The sequence below is a fragment of the Pocillopora verrucosa genome, chromosome 7 (genome assembly GCF_036669915.1).
Source record: "Pocillopora verrucosa isolate sample1 chromosome 7, ASM3666991v2, whole genome shotgun sequence".
NCBI classification, from domain to species: Eukaryota; Metazoa; Cnidaria; class Anthozoa; order Scleractinia; family Pocilloporidae; genus Pocillopora; species Pocillopora verrucosa.
The window spans coordinates 10,522,576-10,547,308 of NC_089318.1; the positions used below are offsets into that span (position 1 = coordinate 10,522,576).

General features: G+C 39.7%; 1 protein-coding gene and 1 pseudogene across 1 annotated transcript; both read left to right on the top strand.

The window, feature by feature from the left end:
* The first annotated feature begins 44 nt into the window (after positions 1–44).
* LOC131770989 (uncharacterized) lies at positions 45–6,367 on the top strand (annotated as a pseudogene).
* A 5,779-nt stretch (positions 6,368–12,146) lies between these two features.
* Positions 12,147–21,846, top strand: LOC131770958 (tauropine dehydrogenase-like). The gene is made up of 5 exons (XM_059086691.2): positions 12,147–12,225; positions 16,974–17,046; positions 18,843–19,141; positions 19,464–19,988; positions 21,457–21,846. Exons 1-5 carry the CDS (start codon positions 12,169–12,171, stop codon positions 21,544–21,546), a joined length of 1,044 nt encoding a protein of 347 aa, XP_058942674.2. The 5' UTR covers positions 12,147–12,168; the 3' UTR covers positions 21,547–21,846.
* Positions 21,847–24,733: the final 2,887 nt, after the last annotated feature.

The window sequence follows — 24,733 nt, forward strand, 5'->3', positions numbered from 1 at the left end:
ATGGTCAACTCGACTTTTTGTTTCGTCAACTTGTAACTTTTTACATGGTTAGCTTTGTGACCTCCATATTGCATAGCGCTTGCATCTCCTTGGTGTGTGCTATAGCTAAGCGGGCTCTCGAAGCCATCGAAAATCTTTAAAATAATGATATTAGAAATTTGGCAGCGTTGACGGTGTCATATTACGTCATACCACGCGCTCCCATCGGACCTGTGGGAAAAAACGTGGTATCGGACCCGCCATTTTGATTTCGCCCATGTTGTCATGTAGTAGCTGTTGCGTTATTGAATAAAGAGTTTAAATGGAAAAATTGTGACATGGATGTCGGAAGTGGGATAGATTTACACCAATAGAGGAATTCTCACCGCTAGAACAACCAAGAAAACCGGTACGTACGATTTTACAGTGTTTACTACAAAGTCCTGTCTTATCGTGCAATTTAGCCAAAAATGAGCGACTTGGTTGGGTTTGAAGTACCAAAAATGGACTGGACCCCTGGCCCAGATTTATTAACTAGATTCAAGAGATTCCGCCAAAAGTGTGAACTGCTACTTGATGGACCGTTAAAAGCTCGAGACGGCACTCAAAAATGCAAATATGTGCTGCTATGGTCAGGCGATTACGGAATAGACTTATTTAACACTTGGTCGCTAACCGAAGACCAACAAAAAGACCTGAAAGAATACTGGAAAAGATTCGAAGACCATGTTAAACCACAAGCAAACCATATCTTGAACAGATATTATCTACGAGGTCTGAAACAGAATAATCGTCCCCTAGCCACCTTCCTGACTGAAGCAAGGCTACTCATACAGAGCTCAGGTTACCCACCTGACTTACATGACGAACTCATGCGTGACACATTAGTTTTCGGCACCGATTCGGAAGAGGTCAGACGAAAATGCATTGCCCGCGGTAATGAATTAACCTTTGCAAGGGCAAAAGAAATTGCACGAACTGATGAGGCTACCCAGATGCAATTAAAAGCAATGAGTGACACTACAAACCCAAAGCAAGAAGAAGGGGAAGTCAATGCAATCAGCAGAGGAAACAAGCCCAGAAACCAGCCCCACCAAAGGTACACCAGTGGTAGAGGAAACAGACGACGTGACAACAACCTAAGACAGTGCTACAGATGTGGAGACACACCACACACCAAAGACCAGCAGTGCCCAGCCACTGGAGTAGAATGCTTCAACTGCAACAAACGCGGTCATTTTAGCAAAGTTTGCAAGTCTAAAACAAGGTCAGATGTGATGACCCTACAAAAAGAACAACCTGATGGTGTAACAAGTGAATGCACAAGCTACGACAAAGTCTTCCTGGGAACAATAGAAGCCCGAGACAGCCCCAGTACCTCAATGATCGCAAGCATTGAACAAAAAGAAAAACAACGCACCAAAGTCATGACTGAAATACAAGTCACGGTAGACCCCCATGATACACACCTGATACCTATTATCTGCAAGGTCGACACTGGTGCAGAAGTTAATGTCATCTCCAAAGACGACTATGACAGACTCAACCGCAGTCCCCAGCAGATACCCCTTGGCCCAACACACCACAGGATTACTGCGTATGGAGGCCACGCCATCAAGACCCTTGGAACCTGTCCACTATACGTCCATCAAAATGGCAGCATTAAAGAAGTCGTTTTCAATGTTACTGACGTACCAGGACCTACAATGCTTGGCTGTAAAACCTGCGAGGAACTTGAGCTGGTAAAATTTAATTGCAGCCTAGAAACCTCCAAAGAAGACAAAGAGACCCGCCTTAAAGAACACAGACCATGCAAACCGCACCAAAGGACCAGCAGATACCCTAGCCGTCTAGACACTGAAACATACCCCCCACTGGACAGGATAACCTTCTTCAACAACTTCGGAGACTGCTTTGAAGGCCTGGGAACCTTCAATATGAAACCTTATCACATCACCCTAGACTCCAATGCTGAACCTGTCATCCACGCACCACGTACCGTACCAGTACACCTTCGAGACATGTTTAGAAAGGAAATCAACACCATGGTAGAACTTGGAGTGCTCATACCCGTAAGCGAACCCACAGACTGGGTTAATAGCATCGTCCTCTCTGAAACAACCAACGGCAAAGGAGAAGTCACCAAAATCAGAGTCTGCCTCGATCCACGTGACCTAAATAAGGCAATAAAACGCGAACACTACTACACCAAAACAATTGATGAGGTAGTCACACAGCTTAGTGGTGCCAAATTCTTTAGTGTAGTTGATGCCAAAAAGGGCTACTGGCATGTACCATTAGACGAAGCCAGCTCCTACCTGACTACTTTCAACACCCCGTTCGGGAGATACCGTTTCACCCGGCTCCCCTTTGGCCTTATTGTATCACAAGATGTGTTCCAGAAACACTTAGATTCAGCACTGGAGGGCCTGAAAGGAGTCACCGGCATTGCAGACGATACATTCATATACGGAGCTACAGAGGAAGAGCACGATGCGAACATGGTAAACCTCATGATCAGATCCAGGGAAAGGGGAATCAAATTCAACAAAGACAAAGTACAGCTCAAATGTCAGGAAGTCAGCTTTTTCGGCCACAAATGGACCCAGGATGGAATCAAACCAGATGACAGTAAGATATCTGCAATCCAGAAGATGACCCCACCTGAGAACCGCAAAGACCTCCAAAGCTTCTTAGGCCTCGTAAACTACCTTACAAGATACTCAGGGCGATTGGCTAGCCTCACAGCACCACTGCGAGAACTTACCAAGAAGGACACCGCATATGTATGGGGACCTGAACACGACGACTCCTTCAACCAAGTCAAACAGGAAATCACATCAATGGGAGTCCTCAGATACTTTGACCCAAACATCGAGTCTGTCATTCAAACTGACGCTTCCCAGAAAGGAGTAGGCGCCGTCCTTTTGCAGCAGGGGCAACCTGTATGCTATGCCTCCAAAGCACTTACAGACACAGAAAAAAACTACAGCAACATTGAGAGAGAAACACTTGGTGTAGTATGGGGCCTAGAGAGATTTAACTACTACATTTTTGGGAAGCACTGTACAGTAAACACTGACCATAAACCTCTTGAGGCGATTTTCAAGAAGCGACTGTCCAGTTGCCCACCTAGATTACAGAGGTTCTTGATGAGAGCCCTGAAATACGACGTTACGGTCAACTACGTAAAAGGTCCTGATGTACCAATAGCCGACGCTCTCTCAAGAGTCAGCCCCCAGCCTACCCCTAGCAGCAGTCAACTTTCAGAGATATATGTCCACCACGTCACACAACATCTCCCTGCAACTCCAACAAAGCTACAACAGATCCGTGACGAAACAGGGAGGGATCCTGTATTGTCTCTGTTAAAAGAAATGGTCTTTGAAGGATGGCCACAGAAAAGAGAAGAGTGCCCCCAACTGCTACATGGCTATTGGAATTTCAGAGAAGAGCTGACCATCGAGGACGGCTTAGTACTAAAAGGAGACCGCATCGTGATACCTCCTACTCTCAGACCTGAAATCCTGAACATCATACACCAAGGCCACCTAGGGCAAGAGAAATGCCTTTTACGAGCACGTACATCCGTTTTCTGGCCTGGAATTACAAAGGAAATCATCAACCAAGTTAACCAGTGCGAACCCTGCCAGAAATACCAAAATAAAGCAAGGAAAGAGCCAATACTACAGCCAGAACCGCCACACCGACCATGGGAAAGACTCAGTTCGGACTTGTTCGAATTTAGAGGGCAGCAATACCTCCTGTTGACAGATCAATACAGCAGATTTCCTGTCATCAGGAGACTAACAAGCACCACGTCATCTGCAGTTATCAACCATCTGAAGAGCATCTTTGCAGAACACGGCATCCCTACGCAGTTGACGACCGACAACGGACCGCAGTACAGTTCGGCAGAATTCAAGCATTTTATGAACGTCTACGGGGTAGAACACATTACTAGCTCCCCCCTATACCCCCAATCCAACGGGTTTGCTGAGCGAATGGTCCAGACCGTGGAAAACATTCTCCAAAAGTGCGATGAAAATAAAGAGGACCCGTACCTTGCTCTCCTATCATACCGGGCCACTCCCTTGGATCACCAGCTGAAATCCCCAGCAGAACTGCTCACCAACAGAAAATTTAAAACTAGATTACCAGCATGCCATAGAGTCCTCCTCAACCACTCTCACCATGAGGTCATGAAAAGTAAGCTCATAGCCCGTCAGGAGAAACAAGCCCACTATTACAACCAGCATTCAGGACCACCCAAAAAGCCATTCGAAGCTGACCAACCCATCCGCACGTACAACCACCACTCACAAACCTGGGAACCTGGCATTATTGTAAAACCCGCCAAACAGCCAAGATCTTACATCATCAGATCCAGCAGTACAGGTACCACCTATCGAAGAACACGGGCCCAACTGAAACCAGACACAACTGCAGTGAGGGGAACACAATGCCAGCGGGTGGAAACCCCAGTATACCAAGGTTCTGAGATACCTCAGCAGACAACTAGTCTTGCCCCAGTCAGTCACACACAGACATCGCACAAAAACGGTGCAGCCCCCAGACCAGGATCTGGCGAAACAGTGCCACTGAACAACATCCCCCAGGGACCCTCAGACATAGCTGGAGGATATGTGACCAGATCTGGGAGGACTGTGACACCTGCACAAAGGCTGGATCTATAACAGTAGAGACACTAAAGAATAGACTTATAAGTATAAGCACAGGAGGGATATCCTTTCAACCAGTATTGTAATGTTCTGGAGATATGATAAGTTCCATTTTTTTTTTGTCGTTATTATTATTATTACATCGGTAGAAAGGGGGATGTCATATTACGTCATACCACGCGCTCCCATCGGACCTGTGGGAAAAAACGTGGTATCGGACCCGCCATTTTGATTTCGCCCATGTTGTCATGTAGTAGCTGTTGCGTTATTGAATAAAGAGTTTAAATGGAAAAATTGTGACAGACGGCTATCAACAGAGCTTCGACTTCCTCAGTCGCATCATCAAGCCCTTCGATTGCAACAGAGCTCTCACGCCGATTTCCAACTTTTAACGCTTGTGGGGCGACCGCAACTAGAAAACGAACTTCGACGGGTACTTTTACAAGTTTCATTTCCCGAGGAAACAAGAATAGTTATCCCAGTAAAACAATCTTCCAGAAAGACTTGTTGATAATTCCAAACCTTAATACAAAGAAAGTACTAAGTCACGTCAACAAAGTGAAGCTCGAAGAGACTAGGGCCTGATTATCTACCAGTTTCCTTTCAGTAAAGACTGGACATACCTAGACATCGAGAGTCAACCTCCAAGAGAGGATAATATGTTTGAATACCACAAGGTAACTTATTTTTGGCTCCTGCTCGATAAGACAAGTAACGAAGGGTAAAGTTCATGTACATTTATTCTAAGGCAAAAATTCAACAAGAACAAATAGATAGGATCTAGATTTTTAGCGGCTAACTAAGTCGTGCATTCTCTGGGAGGTGTTGATGAGACCTGCTTCATTTTTATTATTGTAACTCTATCATTTGTAGGCTTGTTATGAAACCTTACTAACTCCTTAACTAGCAAAGAGAGTTAGAATGGATGGTTAAAGAATAATGAAGCTCTCAGGTCAAGGGAGTGTGTACACCAGATGTCTGGAGCCCTTTGAAGAGGAAGATAGGGATGAAGATGACGAACAGCCTATCATACCATCCTTTAGTCAATGTGCTGGTGACCTCTCAGAGACCCCTGTTAATGCAAGTTCCTCGTCATTGCAGCATCAAAACAGTGAAGCTGAATCCACACCCCCAGGGAAACTACTTATCTTTGGAGATACAATGCTCTTCTCGTCAGAGATGGAGAACAATCAGTCGGTTAATAATTATGAAGCTGTAGTTAATGTTAATGAAATATCTCCACCACCTTCACCATCAAATAATGGTGAGGTGCCTTCTAAAGTCATAAGAATTCACAGGTCACTTGTGAGGGCTGATATGCTTAAGATTCTTTCGGATCCTTCCATTTTTCCGCATGCGACAATGATGAGATGCTTGACTTTTTGTCAGCATTTGACTGTAAGAGAAAAGTTACACACAGCAATTTAGTAGAAATCATGAGAGAGATTGCTCACAAGGAGATAGTGCAAAAACCCCAATATGTGAGTGACTGCTGGCAGCCAATTCTTGCTCACCTTAAGATTTGTTTCCCAGATGTAAAATCATTACATCAGTTGTATTCTTCCATCACACCAAGTAATGTCAAAGTTATTGGCCTACTTGAAGCTAGCCTGGCTACAGCAGCTGAGACAGAAACACTGGCCCACCTGAAGAGACTCATTAGGGGGTTAGACGAAGCTAAGCTTACCAAATTTTTAGATTTATAACTGCATATCCATAATCATGCCTATTACAAGCATCAAACACACTTTCAACTGCGGCATATCTAGAGTGTTCATTTTCAAGCACTCCAGCTGTATATAATTGAATAGGAAAAAATATTTTTTTTCAGAAGACAGTGGATGATTTTCCCGCTGGCTCTTAAATTCCTATAAGCACTTATTGATTATGGGGACGAATGTGTAATGTAATGCAAATAAATGCAACTCATTAAGTGGATCCAGTAGCTCACTGTCCTCCGAGCAAGAAAATGTTCTTTTCCTAACCTTAATCAGAGACAGGTTTAGGATTGATGCCACATCAGTGAAATCTTCATTGTTCCCAAAATCTGTGGTGAGTAACTGAATGGTCTCTGCAGCAGTTCACAATCGATCAGCTGCCTGATCAACATCCTAAAAGGACAAGTTATTGCATCTTTCTGCCTCTTCGAATGAGGGTACTGTCGAAAGCAGTATCTTTAAATTGTCAAAAAGTAAAAACAGCCCGTAATCGTTGTGTTCTCCGGAGGGAGCATAAGCAGCTATCTTTGTTAGTGATCGGGCACAATACATTCCGGAACGATTCGAAATCGACCATAAAAAGTAAAAAGTTGACCATATAAGAAGTCGAGTTGGCCACATAAAAAACTCGAGTTAACCATATAAAAAGTAAAAAGTTGACCGTATGAAACGTCGAATTTACCATATAAAAAGTAAACTGGATCACAGAAATGCAGAGGGAATATTGACTGGTTTGGCGCCCCATACATATCTTACTTGACATGTTCGTTATCTTCGATTTCCGAGATGATCACCATGTTGTGACGTCACGTGGTTATCAAATCTGATAACTATCCCGGACTGATCACGAACAAATTAAGAGGGTAATCAGGACTCAACCGAAACTTGCCTTATTTTCAGTACTACTTAAGTCCTGTTCATATTTTTTCGTATTCACTTTGAGGACTACAATAGATTAACACGAAGAACGTGAAAACGTTGACACAAAGTAAGTAAATTAATTTATCCTACTGAGACATTAGTGGTGGCAAAATTTCTGGAACATAACTTTGAACATAACTCATTGATGGGTGGTTGGAATTTATTTTCAACAATTATTTCGTGCAGAGCAGCGCTAGAGAGAGTTTCTTCACTGTCGCACTAGCTCTGCTTCCATGTCCACCTCTGTCTATCAGTAGGCAAAAATTTCCATTTATTTCTAATTGCACTGAGCATATCATAGTTTGTAGTGAAACTGTACTTTACTTTAACAAGGTTAACAACTTATTGATTCGTTAGGAATTTTCCACTATAAGGTTTGCGAGGTCTTTAACTTTTGCAATATCTGCCTTATACCAGGACATAAAATATTGGCTCAGTTGCGATTTTTATTTCATGGTTGCTCCATCTTATGGCGTCAGTTTTGTCTTCACCTATTTAAGTTTTGTGATGCTGTTTAACTTGAGTTCTTTGGCTCTATAACTGTATGATAGTAAGAACTTAAACTGCCTGGGGATGATATTCCACGGTGCTTTTCCCACTGTATTGAATCTTTTTTCCCACGCAGCTTTTCAAGGCTTTATTCATAGAATCGAACTTAATTATTTCTAATCCAGCTTCTTTCCTGTCTCCGATTCACGTATTCTTCTAAAATATTTTATGTGGTTTATTGTTCTATGTAAAATCCAATGAGGTGTTATCGACCCTTTTGGTGAAATTTTCAGGTATTGATAAAACTGAAGCATTGTCTGTTAGTTTATACAACCCTTAGCGTCTTGGCAATGCCGATTTTCTCAAGCAGAGTCAATTTCCTCCTTTCCCGGGAGTAATTTATTTTTTCCATGTCTTTTAGTGTCTTATCAAAACGAAGACTTTCACATTTGCTTCTATCGTTGGGGAAGTGGTTGTCTGAAGCACAAACAGAATTTTCTAGCCAGCGAATGGATGGAAAACATATATTTTCCAATGGAATCTATCGTGTGTATTGGACAATCTCCGAGGCAGATTGTAAAAACAATGCTTTATCTTTGCGGGATCTTACCACCACTTGTCATGCGCTTTGTCATGTGCTACGACAGTGTGGTAAAACATCATGCGCACTGATACTCGGAGCTCAGAAAATTATGGCGGCCAAACAATCGACATAACGCGACCAATCTCAGGAAATTTAAGTATTTTAGATAGCTGTTAGAGTAGAAAACTAAATTTCTGTTTTACGGCAGGTTAAAGCCATATTTCAGTGTGATATTGAATATCTCACGGGCATTTATAATTAAAAAATAGCTAGCTATTAATGTCGAATAAGTTTTTATTTTCAGTATTGTGTGTGCGTTTTTTTCTTCTGTTTAAAAGAAGTGGCTCGAGATGATTGAAATTTTTGATGGGAATGAATTTTGCAATTCTCAACTCAAGCAAAAGAACATTATTGATATAAACGACACTTTTAAATGTCCTACCTTTTGACTTTTGGTTGATGGGTAGATCAATCTTCTAAGGGTTTTGGAATACGAAGAAAACATATTGATATTTCATTCATTTGGAATGGTGAAGTTTTCATTTGGCTAAGGGTAGCATATTTTCACGCCTTTGTATTTTGCGGTGTTCTTAAATTATGAGAAAATCTATTTTTCCTGATCGAGAATACTTCACAAACTCCACCAAAAATTTAAACCCACAAAATTTCATGCCATAAAGTATTTAAAAGTAGGTAGTCTGATATCGATAGCGAAATGGTGCAAGATTGAACATCGCATTTTTCAATCATATTCAACGAGCACCATCAAATTCAAGGAAGTAACTTCTTCAAAACCAAAAAGTGTGATCACAATCAACCTAAAAAATGTAACCAACTTGAACAAATGGTAAAAACTTGATCGGATTTAACATTTTGCGACCATAATCAAGTAGCAAATCTAATCAAATTACACCTTTTGCTGTTCATTACCAGAAAATATACTTTCATTTATGCCAAAAGTTATATCAATAACGTAAATAAGTTTTTCATTAACTCTAGAATACATTTCATTAGTGTTGATCGAATTTCAATTAGGATATTTGAATATGTATCGATATTCAATAACGTTAACTGACAAACAAATGCGCGCTCAGACATTTTGAGCGGGAACTTTATAGTCATTTACATCAAAATATACTTCAATAACACCAACCAACAAACAATTGCATTTATTGACAAGCATTCATAAAGAATAGAAAATTCATTTGCGCAATTATCATAAACATTTACAATCTATATACTAAAACACACTTGTGATTTCAAATCAGACTCGGGCTGCGCGCTCGTTCAGTTTTGAAATCACTCATATGATTTCATACCTAATAATATACATGAAAAAATTACGCGCGTTTGATTGGCTGAAATCGAATGCATTTTTCATGTAATAATGTACATGAAAAAATAACGCGTGTCTGATTGGCTGAAAAATTGCAGTCACCCTGCGGACTCGTGCAATTTTGTTGTCTTTGAAAAATTTACTCGTGCTTATTAACACCAAAGCTCACTCGAAATCATGTCATTATCTATACAAATTGTACTCCACTCGGTTCAATTATTATTATTTATCACTAAGAGGGAGATTTTATTCTACCAATTTTCAATACGTGGAAGACACGAGGATAAAAGCTGTTGGATGACTTTTGTTTTCAATCCTGAACACATGACTTTTTTGAGTTTTAAAACTTTCAAATTTTCCCATTTTAAAGAACTTTTTTATTTTTTCTAATTAATGAAAAAAAAAATTAACTCTATTTCAGCATATAATGTGGTATGTTGCTTGCATCGATAAGATCACGGCATTGGGGTAAAACAAATATTTACAGTAAATATCTGGTACAAATAAGATCATAGCATCGTCCTAAAAAGATATTTGCAGTATGTTGCTCATACCAGTGAGATCACGACATTGTCTTAAAACAATATTTGCTGTATGTGGCTTGCACCAAAAAGACAGTGCTGTCACGCTAAAACATTTCAAGATCATCGTTTCCAATGGTTACTATGTTGAGAGTTTCTTTGGTTTGCAGTTGAGACATTAAACATGAATATTTGAAATTTTTAGAGAGAGTTACTGCCCGCAATTATCCTTCGAGTGGACAATATAATAAGTACAGGATTTTTTTCCTATAACACAGCAATTATCTTTGTCACTTCTTGGCGCTTTTATCTTCAACGGTCAAACATGTTCAATATTCACATTCATGAATTATTTCAGAAGATCCAAATAGAGCTCTCCCGAAAGGTACATTTTTAAATCATTCGGCAAAAAGTGAAGTTTTCACCGGACAATATACGAGCAGGCTCTGTGAGTAGGAATTATGACGCATATCGTGGCAAAATCCTGCAAAGTGACAATGGTGATTTCAGCGCGGGCTTCTTGGTAACAAGCTTCTAAGGCTCGTCACGCACTCGTTCTAGTCCCACAAACGTTCATGGGAAATGATTGCATGACGAGGCTAGGAACGCCTCAAGGACAAGTTGTTTGCAAGAGAAGATATCAATGAAGAAGGATCAAACATAGGCAAAGCCACATGAATAAATATGGAATATGTCAACCAGGCGACAGAATTGACATTTGACAAGTAAACGACTTTAAACCACGCAAATTTTCTCCCTCAATCCTAAAGCCTTCTTTAAACGATCAAACATTTCCGTCCAACATTGGATTTTTCGTGCAAACATTTCGGTGGGCAAACGAGCGAACAACGTTTGATCAAACACCTGATATAGTGAGCTTTTAATGTGACACATAATGGTTTTGTGTGTCACAACTGAACATTTGCGTCGAAGTCACACATTGACCATCTACAGGTTGAAAATTCCTTGAAGAAAACTGGGGTCGGTATCAAGCTAAGAGACTAACCAACCCACGAAAACCAAAGGTTGAGGCTGGATGGTTAAAAGTAGTTCTTTTTCGGTCATTTTAAACACATGGTATCTGGTCTCTCCTAAATGTAATGCTCCATGAACTTCGCTTAATCGTTGCATGTTTTGGTAAATGATAAAAAGACGCTAACCTATAGAACAACCTCATCCTTTGGCGTTTTTCGATTGAGCAGACGCAGGCGCACGGAAAGCGGGCAGACCGAGTTATACGCGGAAGAGGAGGAGAGGTAAAGTTTTTTCCCCGCTCGTCCTCTTATGTGTGATTTACCCTTCCGGAGCGCTCACCTCGCTCAAGCGTCCGCTTGCTTGAAAATATCCAAAAAATAGCGGCAGTTTTCCACGCTAAACGGACACTGCCTGGAACGTCCACGAAGGCACAATTTGCCACTTAGAATTGGTTATTCCCCAATTCCCTACGTCTCGTGTTTCTCCCTACACTTCTTTCGTGCTCTAGCCGCTTCCTACGTGCTTTACAACAGAACAGAGAACAGTTACGGCTTCTCTATTTGTTAAATTTCATTCAAACTGAGATTTACTCTGAGAAGTACAGTCGTTCGTGTCTCTGATTGGTCGAACGATTTTTAACTCCTATTGAATTACTTTAAGTCGTTCATCACCAATCTCTGGAATGTATCGGTCAGTAAGGAAAAATCTCAGTATGTATGAAATAAAAACATCATACCATGGAAAGTGCTTCAAAGATTTTTATTCACTTGTTTCACTCACTCGTTCGCTGCGCTCGCTCCTTGGTTTTTACGTTGCATCGCAACTCTCGAACAAAATTCGATATCTCTCGTGTCTGCACGGTAGGACAGACGCAACTTCCGGATAAATTCCAAGTATTTTACCGGAAGTGAGATAACCGTCAATCAGGTTTAGGTTGGATTGCATCATTTGAAGTCAAGAAATTATGGCGGACGAAAGAGAGAACGATACAAACGACAGAAAGAAGCAAATCTCAGGACGTGTAAGTGATTCGAATAGCTTTAAGACGAGAAAACTGCCGGTAAATTTCTGGTGAACAGTCACTTAAAGCTATTTTCGGAGAGATATTGAAGGTCTCACGGGCATTAGGAAATTTCCAAAGTCAGTTCTATTTTCCGGACTCTGTATTTCTGTTTTCTGCCCAAAAAAATTTAAATTTGCAGCTCGAGATGACCAGGATTTACGTTAGGAACTAGTTCTTGCGATTTCTGCACAAGCAACCGAACATTTCGAGATCAAAGGAAATTTCATAATTGAATTATTAATACCAATTTCAGTTCACGTAATGGGGAAGTTTTCATTTGATGAAGGGCAGCATATTGTCATATCTTTCTATTCTGAGGAGTTCTCTTATTATTATTTTGGTTACAATCCACAAGTAAAGTTATCAGCTAGAAGTTGGCTCTATAAGGGACTTACCTAATTGTCAATCATGAAAAATGACAAAAATAGCGGACAATCAGACTTGCCATTACATCATGACATTGTCTTGATCTTCCTATTCAGTTTTCAATATGGGACTAGAACAGTATGTGCACATAAACTTAAACAATAAAATTAGAGATGAATCAAACCAATTTTGATTGACAACCTAAAAGTTGTCAAGGCATTGCAGACAATTATAAGGTCATTGTGATAGATACCTCAATCATCACTACCAGATCTCCATGAAAGATGTAAGAAATGAAATGAATTGCAGAAACATCATGTTTATTGATAACTGTAACCAATGAAATTGAAAGATATATATTTCATTTAAGTATATTTTAGCATACAGTGTAATTTTACAGTAAACTTGATTATTAATTCATGATGTTCCTCTCCTAGCTTTTTGTGCTGAAAGCATTTAAACATTCAGTGAGAAATTTTTAGGCATGATATGACTGTCAATTTGTTCATTTATTCATTTGTTTATTTGTTGCTTGATAATCGGACTTGGCTAAGTATTGAGACCAATGTTGTTTATGGAAGCCATAATGGTGCAAAATTCAACAAATTAAATTGCTGCCAACATCAACATCTACTATTAAGGTCATGGATTAAATTTTTCCAACTTCAACAGCTAATATCACTATCAACACTCTTAACACACTAAATCCAACAACCAAAGTAACTCAAAATCAGCACAAATTCTCCTAGTCTGCAGCCCTTACAAATCACATCAAATCCAACACGGTATAAAACTTCAAGTTCAACAACAAAACACATTCAACAATTTGGGTATGAGCGACTGGAAATGGTCAAGAGATCTTGGGAACAAAACAAGTTATTACGTTTGTACAATATACAACATCTATGAGAGTGAAGCAGAGGAGAGGGGCATTTTGATGCACATGTTCTCTAAATTTTAGTTTGATGCGATAAACCACTGGTATACGCTGGCGTCAGTTTTCCTCTCTAGAATCGCGAAAGAAAAGAAGTAGGAAAATATGTCGGAAAACAGCAATGGATCGAGTATTTAAGACAACTTTTCTTGTCATTTTTCTCTCTGTAACTTAGATGGAAGCGGCAAAGTCTTAAAATTGTTGTGTTGTGTGTGGAAGGAAGTTATTTTTAAAAAGCAAAAGATTGTACAAACGACTTTGAGTCTTGTCTTGCAATTGTTTGGGCAATTGATGTAGATGATGTTATTTGTGAAGGATGCAAGAGGCCTGTCGAAGAGCACTAATAAATTAGATGGTATCCTTTTATTGTGTCCTTGCTGTCTCAAGTTATCATTGATCTTTTGAAGTACTCACTTTCCTGTGAGATCCAATTGTACAGCTATTGCAATGTACTTCAATTTGAGTGAAAAATTAAAGTTTACAAAAGATTGTTTTGTTTCACAAGTTTTTTTTTTGACATGATTCACAACTGGCGGGGCTGGTTACCAAAACCAAAAAAGTCAATTTTGAGTAAAGAAAAGTAAGACAATGTTAGTAGTAGAGATACTGTAACCTTAGATCAAAGAGCTTGTAAGAAATGGATGAATATTTGTGGATTTTAATGGAGTAAGGAAAAGTCTTTTCAATCATTAGTCTCAGAAATATCATCAGATATGATCAATGATGTGGAGAAATTGTGAATTAAAACAAGTACTAGTTTGGGCTTCCAGTCTGTATGAATAGTTAAATAAATCAATTTTTCCCCAATAAAAATCATATTCACTTATCATTTCAACTGCACAACAAAATCTTATACTCTCTTTCCTTATCTTTTATCTCTCTTATATTCTTTTCCAATAAAATTAGGACAAAAGTTTCAAAAACTTTATTTGTAATTTGACAGTTGCGAATAAGATTTAGACACAAGTTGCATATAGCATAAGCTAGTTGAGGCAAATTGCAAGGAGAGAACAAAAGATTGATCAGAAGATCCTCGCAGCTAAGAACACTACTGAAACTAGTAGTTGTAAGTAGGACCTGAAAAAAATTTCAGGCCCGTACGGGATTTGAACCCATGACCTCTGCGATACCGGTGCAGCGCTCTACCAATTGAGCTAACAAGCCAACTGGGAGCTGGTCAATGAATTGGGTACAAATAAACATCCGAGTGAATGAAGATTTAGATATATGAAAATTCACATATTTGCACTGCGGTGGAAAGATGAAATTAGAAGATCCTCGCAGCTAAGAACATTCACTCGGATGTTTATTTGTACCCAATTCATTGACCAGCTCCCAGTTGGCTTGTTAGCTCAATTGGTAGCTCAATTGGTAGATTGATTGGTCATGGGTTCAAATCCCGTACGGGCCTGAAATTTTTTTCAGGTCCTACTTACAACTACTAGTTTCAGTAGTGTTCTTAGCTGCGAGGATCTTCTAATTTCATCTTTCCACCGCAGTGCAAATATGTGAATTTTCATATATCTAAATCTTCATTCACTCGGATGTTTATTTGTACCCAATTCATTGACCAGCTCCCAGTTGGCTTGTTAGCTCAATTGGTAGAGCGCTGCACCGGTATCGCAGAGGTCATGGGTTCAAATCCCGTACGGGCCTGAAATTTTTTTCAGGTCCTACTTACAACTACTAGTTTCAGTAGTGTTCTTAGCTGCGAGGATCTTCTAATTTCATCTTTCCACCGCAGTGCAAATATGTGAATTTTCATATATCTAAATCTTCAAAAGATTGATCATTTATACCAGTAGTAAGCTTCTGGTACTAATTATATTCTCTTGAATACCAGCTAGGCTCAGTAAATGTCACACCTATCCATTCTGTCATTAGTACCAACTATATATAGTGGGGTCACACCACATCTCCCTAAACAGCAGAGCAAATAAAAGTTAGTTACTATCATCAGTCTCAATTAAGAAATAAAATTTGAAGGATCATGACATTTCTGGCAAAGTGAAATGCAAATCAAACTGGTTTGAAGACATTTTAACGTGAAATTCATTTTTAAATATGACAGAAATACTGTAGTTAACATTCTAAAGAAACAACGGTAAATATTTCGAAATTTCGAAGAAATATTTCGAAAATTAATTTATGAACGCGTCACGCGTTGTGTGACTCGGTGTTAAGTTACGAGAGGAACCGTTGAAAATTTGAACAAGTTATAAGGAATAGTATGGGGAACGAAAAATGGTTGATTTACAACGGTAAATATTTCGAAATATGAATATTTTACACGTAAATTCAATAACACTTACTCTCATCCTGTGTGTCCGTTATAGTTTCTGGCGATTTCTTACGATCGTCTCCACATACAACATCTTAAGACTAACCTTCAAGGTTTGTTGTCTCATGTGCACATCTTGATCGTTAGTAAATAAATGCATACGCAGATGAAATGCTCCTCTGCTCGAAAGTGGTATCTTCGCTAAATATGGCGACTGCTAGAAGCAGGATAAAAATATAAGTCCCAAAATCCCTCGGCCATTTCCAGTCGCTCGTACCCAAATTGTTGAATGTGTTGTTGAACTATTTTTTACATAGTTGAAAGAAAAGGTTATTTTGGGACAAGATTTGGGCAGTTAAACACAGTTTTGTTCACAACTGATGCTAAATCCTAGTAACAGAAAACAGCTTAATTGATTTGTCAAGATAGAACGAATGAACCTGTGAAATAACTCCTTATTTCTTATTATGATCAGGAGGATGGTGTTTTTAAATCAAAATGGCATCATCATTATTAAAAAAAGAAAAAAAAACAAACAAATGGGAATTTTTTAGCAAATCTTATTTGACTCATAAATTCTGTGTTTGTGTGCAGAAATGCTGTCCAAGTATGCAGAAACACATGTAGAAGTCTAACTTTTATAATCTGGCTTTGAATAGTTTTGCTCATCTATAATCAAATATGCTTCAGCTAAAACTTGGGAATATCTGAGGATACACCTTAAGAGATATTCTCCCAGTTTTCAACCTTACACCTGCGTCGATAAAATTATAATTTGTTAAAAAGATGAGAGAGTGTTAAGCAGTTGTTACATAGGAAGGAATGTGTTTCTTTGTTGCTTCAGTCATACCAGTGAGCACCAAGAAGTAAACATCCCACAAAGCAAACACTAAGGTGTTCTTTAGGATTTTTGAAGGATAAAAAACATAATAGCCTCAATTTGGCACTAAAACATCCTTGTTTATCTCTTCATGGACATTACCTGTTTCTTGAAGGTCTCAGTTTTCCTCAAGCTTTGCTCTCAGAAAACTGTTTGTATCTCGAACAGGTGATGTCCACAGCTTGGTTTATACTTTGCTTGGTTTTAGCAAAAAGTTAAAAGTATTGTCCCCCTTGTTTTGCAAGGACCGAGCTTCCCAGACCACCTCGTCAACCAGTCAAGGGGATCCAGCAGGAAACCCTCCTCCAACCAATGGGGGTAAGTTAAAGCAGTCAATGGTTTTGTTCCTGTACAATATCAATGATCTGCTTTCTACAGCTTAAAGCAACTAAGGATACTGTTACTCCTCGAAACTGGGGATCCTGGTCTACCGTGCTTGTTTCCGTATAATTTCTTCTGTGTTTTTGTGTCTACTGCTTTAGTGCAGAGCGCGTAATTAAGTCACTTGGTAATCAATCGATCAGATGAGTGCACGATCAAAATTATAGATAGCCGATTTCGAGAATTTTCGCTTGCATTCGGTGTTCATCCGACCGATCTTCGTTCCCGTGGTGTTCAATAAATGATGAAGAAATATGGTCCGCGCGGCCGACTCTCAAATTTTCAAGTTTGATTTTCCGTTCTTTTCCGATCGAGTTTGACCTTCTTGAGATCAAAATTTAAGGGAACCATGCCACAGAATACTTTATTAGGAAATGATGAATATCTAAGTCTTAGACGCGACAGAACACGCTTATCAAGTCAAAGTCACTTCGATTCACTAGAGCGATGCGAACCATGGCCGTAAAGTGAAAACCGAATTGTTAGATGTTAAGTGAGGCCTAGCAACAATTTGAAGACCCCAAGGCCCAGTTAATGTTATTTCCGAAGAGAAGTGTTTAATATTGCAGAAGATTTTCTGTCAAATGTACACGTTTCCGATTTTTTCCAATATGACGGTCCTCAAATGATATTTTGGCCTTGAATTCAAGTAAACCACGATCTGAGCGTGGTGAATTCAGGTGCACGGGTATCGTCCTCACAGAAGTTCGTGTATTTTTCGCTTCTAATAGCAATTCAAGAACTGCTTTGAGTACATTTTTTGTATTGAAATATTTCAGGGTCATTTATGATATTTACAGATTCCAGGAACCATGAGAACTCTTCATGCACAGGTTCTTTGTAAAATCCTATCCGTTAGCATGTTTGCACAACTGCAACAAAAGATCAGCGATTTTCATCTTTCATAAAACATAAACTTATACATTTATCGTTTCTCTTCTTTGAAAATGAAATGGTCTACTTTCGTGGAAACGCTTTTTTTTGGAAAAGGTAATTTATTGAAATTTACTGCGTATTTGGTGTACTCCCTCGGATAAACGCCTGGGCTAAAAGGTGGGAAACTTATTATTGGGGAAACTATTATTCTCCTTTGCTGATCCGCTTTTATTGAAGCTTAAAAAGTATGAATGAAGTGGAAACAGGGACGCATTTGCTGGTACCTGACTATTTAAGAAGGTGAGGGAGGAGTGGGGGCTGGGGGCTCTAATGTTTAATCTTATGGCCTTGGGTGTGGCGGTTGTTCGGAGGAGGGGTGTTTAATGAGCATGGGTACTTATTTGAGGAAACACAGTATGCATAGGCGTGTGAAACACTCAGGTGCGGAAGTGAAACTCAAAGTTTGTCAGGCACTAAAGGAAGAAGAATAATTTAAAACAGATTAAACCACGAGAAAATTAGCATTTTAAGGGAAAAGGAATTAAAAACATTAGGAACTATTGTGAATGTAACAGCATATCTGGTAAATCCTATTTCACCAATACTTAGGCTACCTACTAATACAGCTACTATTAAAATAAACTAAAAACGGAATTTTCAGTACAAGAGTTCTGCTTTATCTGTGTGAGACCTTTGAAAGTGGTGGAAGCAGCACGCTCTACTGGAACAAAGGAATTACCTTTGATTTTCCTATTACAACTAGCTTACATATGCAGGGTTTTTCTTTATGTCCTAATGCGTTTCCACTCTTCTGTTCCATATCTAGCCTTGCAGTGCAGTTGGTCTATTTTTTTCAGGTGGTGTGAACTGGGGCTATGTAGGTGCAGTCGGAGGTGGTGCGGTAGCAACTGGTGTTGCAGCAGTGGTAGCTGCTCCAGTGGTCCTTGGTGCTGCTGGTTTCACCGCTGGAGGTGTTGCTGCTGGCTCCATGGCGGCAGTTGCACAGTCCGCAATTTACGGAGGATTTACAGGGGGTGCTTTTTCGGTTCTGCAAAGTGCAGGGGCTGCTGGCATAGGATTGGCAGGAAATGCTGCCGTTGGCGCAACCGGTGCAACTGTTGGTGGAGTTTTATCAGGTTTAGGAGCAAGATTATACGTGGGTTTTGATAAAACGTTGTTTGATGTTTTAATGAATTGAAGCAATTTGTGTGCCTACAAATCAAACATTCAAATTCAATCTAAAGCCTTTTGGGGTAATTTTAAACTCTTTCACGCTTATTTTCTAATTTCAATAGCTGTCCACAAAGGAACGTAGAAAACCGATGAGCGCTTTTCGACACTTGTAAGATTCAATAGCTGGTGTCTTTTTCCCCCGAAATTTAACAAATATTTCTGCCTTTTGTTTCTCTTTTATCTGTAAGAATTTCGTAAGCGACGAATTGTCAATAAGCTTACATCATTTGCAATTCTATTATCAGGGCAGTCGTGTGAAGACCATTAATTTGTTGATATGTGGTGGAGGGAGTGATGCGCACGCATTTGCTGGCATAGCGTCCTCTCGGGAGGGAATTGAAGTTCGTGTGCTGAGTTTATATCAAGATGAAGCAGAGCGCTGGAGCTCTGCATTGCAGACCACAAGTGTTGAAGTTGAGTTACAGCGCAGGGGACATGAGCCGATGTCTATCAAATCCAAACCAGCATTAATAACAAAGAATCCAGATGAAGCCATGCGAGATATCGATTTGGTAGTCTTTGTCTCTCCTGCGTCTGCCCATGAAGATTATCTGGATGCCCTTAAACCTCACATTAAACCTGGAATGACCGTAGTTGGTCTACCTGGTGGACCTGGGTTCGAGTTCCAAGTTCGTCGTGCACTGGACGAGACTGCGCAGCCGTGTACAATCCTAAAGTTTGCGTCGTCACCTTGGAGATGCCGTATGGTAGAGTTTGGTGTGAAATATGAAGTTCTTATCACAATGGAAACTCTTTTGGGGACCATGGAGGTTAGTTCTGATACTTATCAGTGATGTTCTGCGGGGGAATCGTTCATCAAACATAATTTGGTCAATATTTTTAAAATGATAATCTTGCGAAATAAGAGTCATGGCGAAATTATAAGAGTGTGTATGGAAATGTTTACGACCGCTCTCAGGATTAAAACAAATGCAGTCAAATTCTCAATTGAAATACCTCACCTTACTTTCACAGTGCATTGCTTGTTATTTGACCGCTTATTATGTTGAAAAAAAGCCATTTTTCGACATTTTATATTAGCGAGTTATCCATTTCTGGGTTTACTACTCATACGAGAAGGAGTAGTAGTAAATCTATAAATGGATAACTCGCTAAAATGGCCTAGGATGTTGCCATTCATCGCTTGGTGCGGTATGAAAACTGTAAATTTCTCAGGAGGCCGAAAACTCGAGGTTTGTTTTTACGTGAGTTACTTCTGCTGTAACGAATTAAAAGGGTATGTAGACACATTTCTTAAATTTTCATGAAAATTGACAGATTGTTTGTCAGGCTCCAAAGTGTGTGACGCCTTTAGGAAATTCGAAATATTTATCTCGTGTCGTCCCGAAGGGTGACAACAACCGAAATATTTATTATGGTCCAACTTCAAAATAGATTTTCTCAGGAACCAATGGGAATATCAAATAAGCCTCACATACATGGTTAGCCCATCATCTGCTAAGTGATACTGTCCAGTTTGTATTGACGTCCGCAGTAACGCGTAGACTAGTAACCATGGTTTCATTAAAAGTAACGCGCCCAGGAAATCTTCCTAGGTGGGCTTGCTGTTACGTTGACAGTAACCAACTTGAGGACCCAGCTGATTTCGACGTAAAACGGGAATTGACTTTTTAAGCTAGGGAAACCTCATGCTGTTCACAAAATTAGTTGGGTTGATGAATTCAACGTTTTAAAACGATATTCTTCGAAGTCATTCTCTCTTCCGATTCAATGATCTTTGATGATTCCCTTAAAACAACATTATCTGGTACTGGTAGACAGTTGAAAAGTTATTTAAAATAACCTTAACACGCTCCAGTTGCCCTCTAGGCATGGACAGTGTCCAGAGAAAGTAATGTTTTGTTTTCTGTCACAATCAACGTAGTCTTGTCGGGTCATGTACACCTAAGGCATCCGTCGGACGAGTATCAGTCGATACGATCGGTCGATATGTCGGCCAAGTGTTGGTCGATGTATTGGTTAATACTCAACTGAGATATCGACCGAGTATGTTGACATGTCGACTGACATCGGTCGCCGCACGATCGACACGCATGTCTGACGATACTCGTTTGGCATTTAGCTGACACTATATTGACACTTTTCAGTCAACTACTACTTCACGCTACTGTCACTTGGCGGCTCCTTTTACTGAGTTGCATCTTCTCTACTCGAATGTTAACTTATTTTCTCTAGCCCTTCGAAACTTTTTAGTTCACATTTTGTCTTTCAACACAGAGAGGGAGTGTGGAGCCAAGGGAGGATCCAGTTTGCATTCTACAGAACCTCCTGGGACCTCTCCCTGAATTGAATGTCTCAGTCATTTGACTGAGTTGACTGATGTTGTTTTGAGATTGAATTTCGTTATGTGGCCTTCGACATTCAGTAAAGACTCGTTGCAAATTAATTTAAATTATTTAAGGTTTTGGGTCGATTGATCATAAGAGATTGTATTGAATTCGTCAGGTAATCAGTAAAGTTAATCTCCTCGAAAATCAAAATTATGTTGTCGAAGACGAAAAGTATTTCTCTTCTTGGTATTTACTGCGATAGAATATGGTTAAGGATAAAATGTTTAGTTGATGCCGTTCAGTAATGACAATAAAATTTGTTTTGAAACCATCTCAAGATGTCTGCTCTCTAGTATGACCAGTTGAGTTTGCAATACACAAACCAGAAGTGCCAGAAATGGAAGAAAACTTAATTTCATTTTCTATTATGAGTGTAATTCCCCTAGTGGATTTCTTCACTTATTAAATTTGTTATTTCCCCCATTGGAAACATATCACCCGTTGACCTCTTTTGTATTGAGCACTGCTCGCAGTCTGCACAAAAGAAACTTTAAGGTAGATATTCGCCCAGTACTTCCCACACTCTTGGATAAGGAGAGATAAACTACTTTGTGTTAGAGATCATAACTTTAATACTCGCTCCCAGTGCGAAGTAATTAATCGTCAACCGTCAAATGAATTATCTTCCATGAATAAGATGAAAATTGCTTTTCAACTATATTTATCTCCGCAACAGTATCGTTAAAGGTACTAGTAAGCATTTGTAACCGAGCAATTTTGAGAGCCAATTTTTCTAGAACTCATGAGTAGTGGATATAACTCCTCTTCTATCGATAACGAAAATCCTTTAAGTTTAGGCCTCGCGGAAATTGCTCTCAATCTCCCCACATACGTCTCCTTGTCCGATGACAGAATCCCACTCCGTTCACTTTGCTTAGTTGGGTTTTAGACACAAAGATGCTAAGGTTCCCTTTTAGGCGGTCTTTAAAGATCGTAGAATATAAGCAGAGCACATTGGGGCGGATCCGGAAATTTTAATAGAGGGAGGGGTTGGAGGTTCCAAACTTTCAGAAACTGGTTTTTTTTTTCTTTCAATAGACCCTACATAAGCCAAGGACTATTTTAAGTTGAGTAAATTTTACATCATTCGAGCTGAATGGTAATGTCCAACCCTGTCATTGCAAGAACAAACTTAAGTTTCAGACGTATTAAAACCCTCTGCTTTGTCTTGGTTTGCCCTTCGTACGCTTTTTTAAGCAGATTTCTCGTACGAGCTCGACTCTTTAATGCTTTTTCGTTTACACTGGCTACAATTACCTGCATCTAAGGGGCAATGTTTATATTAAAACGCCTTTTTCTAACAGCCATAGCAGGAGGTGAAAATAAAGACGTCTGACCAATTTCCCGGTTAACTCAGCATGGATGATTGCGATGCTTGTAAAACTATTGTTATTTTTAGTATTTAGTGTTCACAACTGAGTTAAAAACGTAAATTGGCCACCTTAACGAGTTTGAAGGCTAATGTTTCGAGCGTTAGCCCTTCGTCAGAGCGATTGGAGGAATTTTGGGTTGTATATGGGTTTATATGCAGAAAATGGAGCTAGCTATTGGTGGGAATATGGAGACTACAAAACAAGAATAAATTAGTTGAATGAAAAGTGCTCGCTGATACCTTGAGGATTTAGAGTGCCGATTTAGAAGATAATTTTTGTTCCAGTGTTTTGCGGCTCTCCAAACTGCCTAGATGTAAGGAAAGGCCGCAAACTGTCATGCGCTGGTTAGAATGATTAGGGAGATTTAAGTGTCTAGCGACTGGTTTGGATGTGTCCTTGTCATTTCTTTCTACGTCGCGAAGGTGTTCTCGGAATCAGTCACCTAGTCGTCTCCCTGTTTCACCAATGTTTAACTTTTTGCAACAAGTGCAAGTTATGCAGTGAATGCAGTGGCGGAGGTGCTCGTAAAATTATCCGTGATCTTAATGGATCTCTTGGGTCCCGATATTTCCTGGCTCTACCTTATGAATGAAAGGACAAGTTTTGCATCATAAGCGAGCACATTTGAAAGTTCCAGGTTAGTCATTGGTTTGAAATTAAGTTCTGACCAAAAAGTTGCCTCTGTTTTTGCCACATTTGAATGAAATTCGTGGAGGTTGCGAAAAGATAATACCAGTCTCTGAATCGTTTTGGAGTAATTTAAAGTATCTTCAACCAAAACTGTCAAAATACGATTAACAATCTCCCGGCCACTGCAAAAAATCTCACCATCACCACTCCTCGAACTTCGCGTATTTACTTTTTACCTAAAAACCTCAAACTCAGCTCGACCCATCGTTTCTTCTCTATATGGGACTTTTCATTCGCTGTCGATGAATGACGACAAAGCTGTTGCGAATAGTAGTTTGTAATGAACTTCTTAACCAAATAGTTGCCTATGTTCCTGTTGCATTTGAATCGTTGAATCGCGTTTCTTTCAAACTTGACCAAAACATAGGCAACTTTTTGGTCAGAAGTTTATCACAAACTAATGACCAATCCGGGACTTATCAAATGTACCCGCGGACGATGTAAAACTTGTCCTCATAGCGTTGAGAAAATATCGGGACCCAAGCGATCCATTAAGATTACTGAACACTTCACGTGCTTCTCCGCCAATGTCAACTATTTCATAACTTGCACTGAATATAATAAGATTTTCATTTTAACTCACTGCGTTCGCACACATGAAAATTATTTTCTAAACCGTTATAGGAACTTGCACAACACGACAACCACAGTCAAATGGGTTGGTAACTCACGGAGAGCCAATATAAGCTTTATTACTGTATTCGAGCACTATGTGTATAAACGGTCACATTGCTTTTTGTCCCACAGAAATACGATACGCGAAGCTATATCCTCATTAAGCTAGCACATTGCACAATACATATGATACGGTTAAATTATAGTGAAAGCACTGATTATAATCATACAAAACTAGGCTGTAACTAAAAGATAGCAAAAACGTTCGCGTGTCCCATCACGCGTGGAAACTTAATGATAGCAATTAAATACCTAGGCTAGATGAAACTGAAAGCCGTGCAGATATATCTTCTTGAATATACAAGTCTTTGGCGTGATCGGATTTCCACCGCCCGTGTAATTTTAATAACCTGTCTGATACAGGGCCGCTAGGTGAATTTACGGCAGCGGTTGCCCCACCAGACCTACGACTGTGTAACCCAAAAA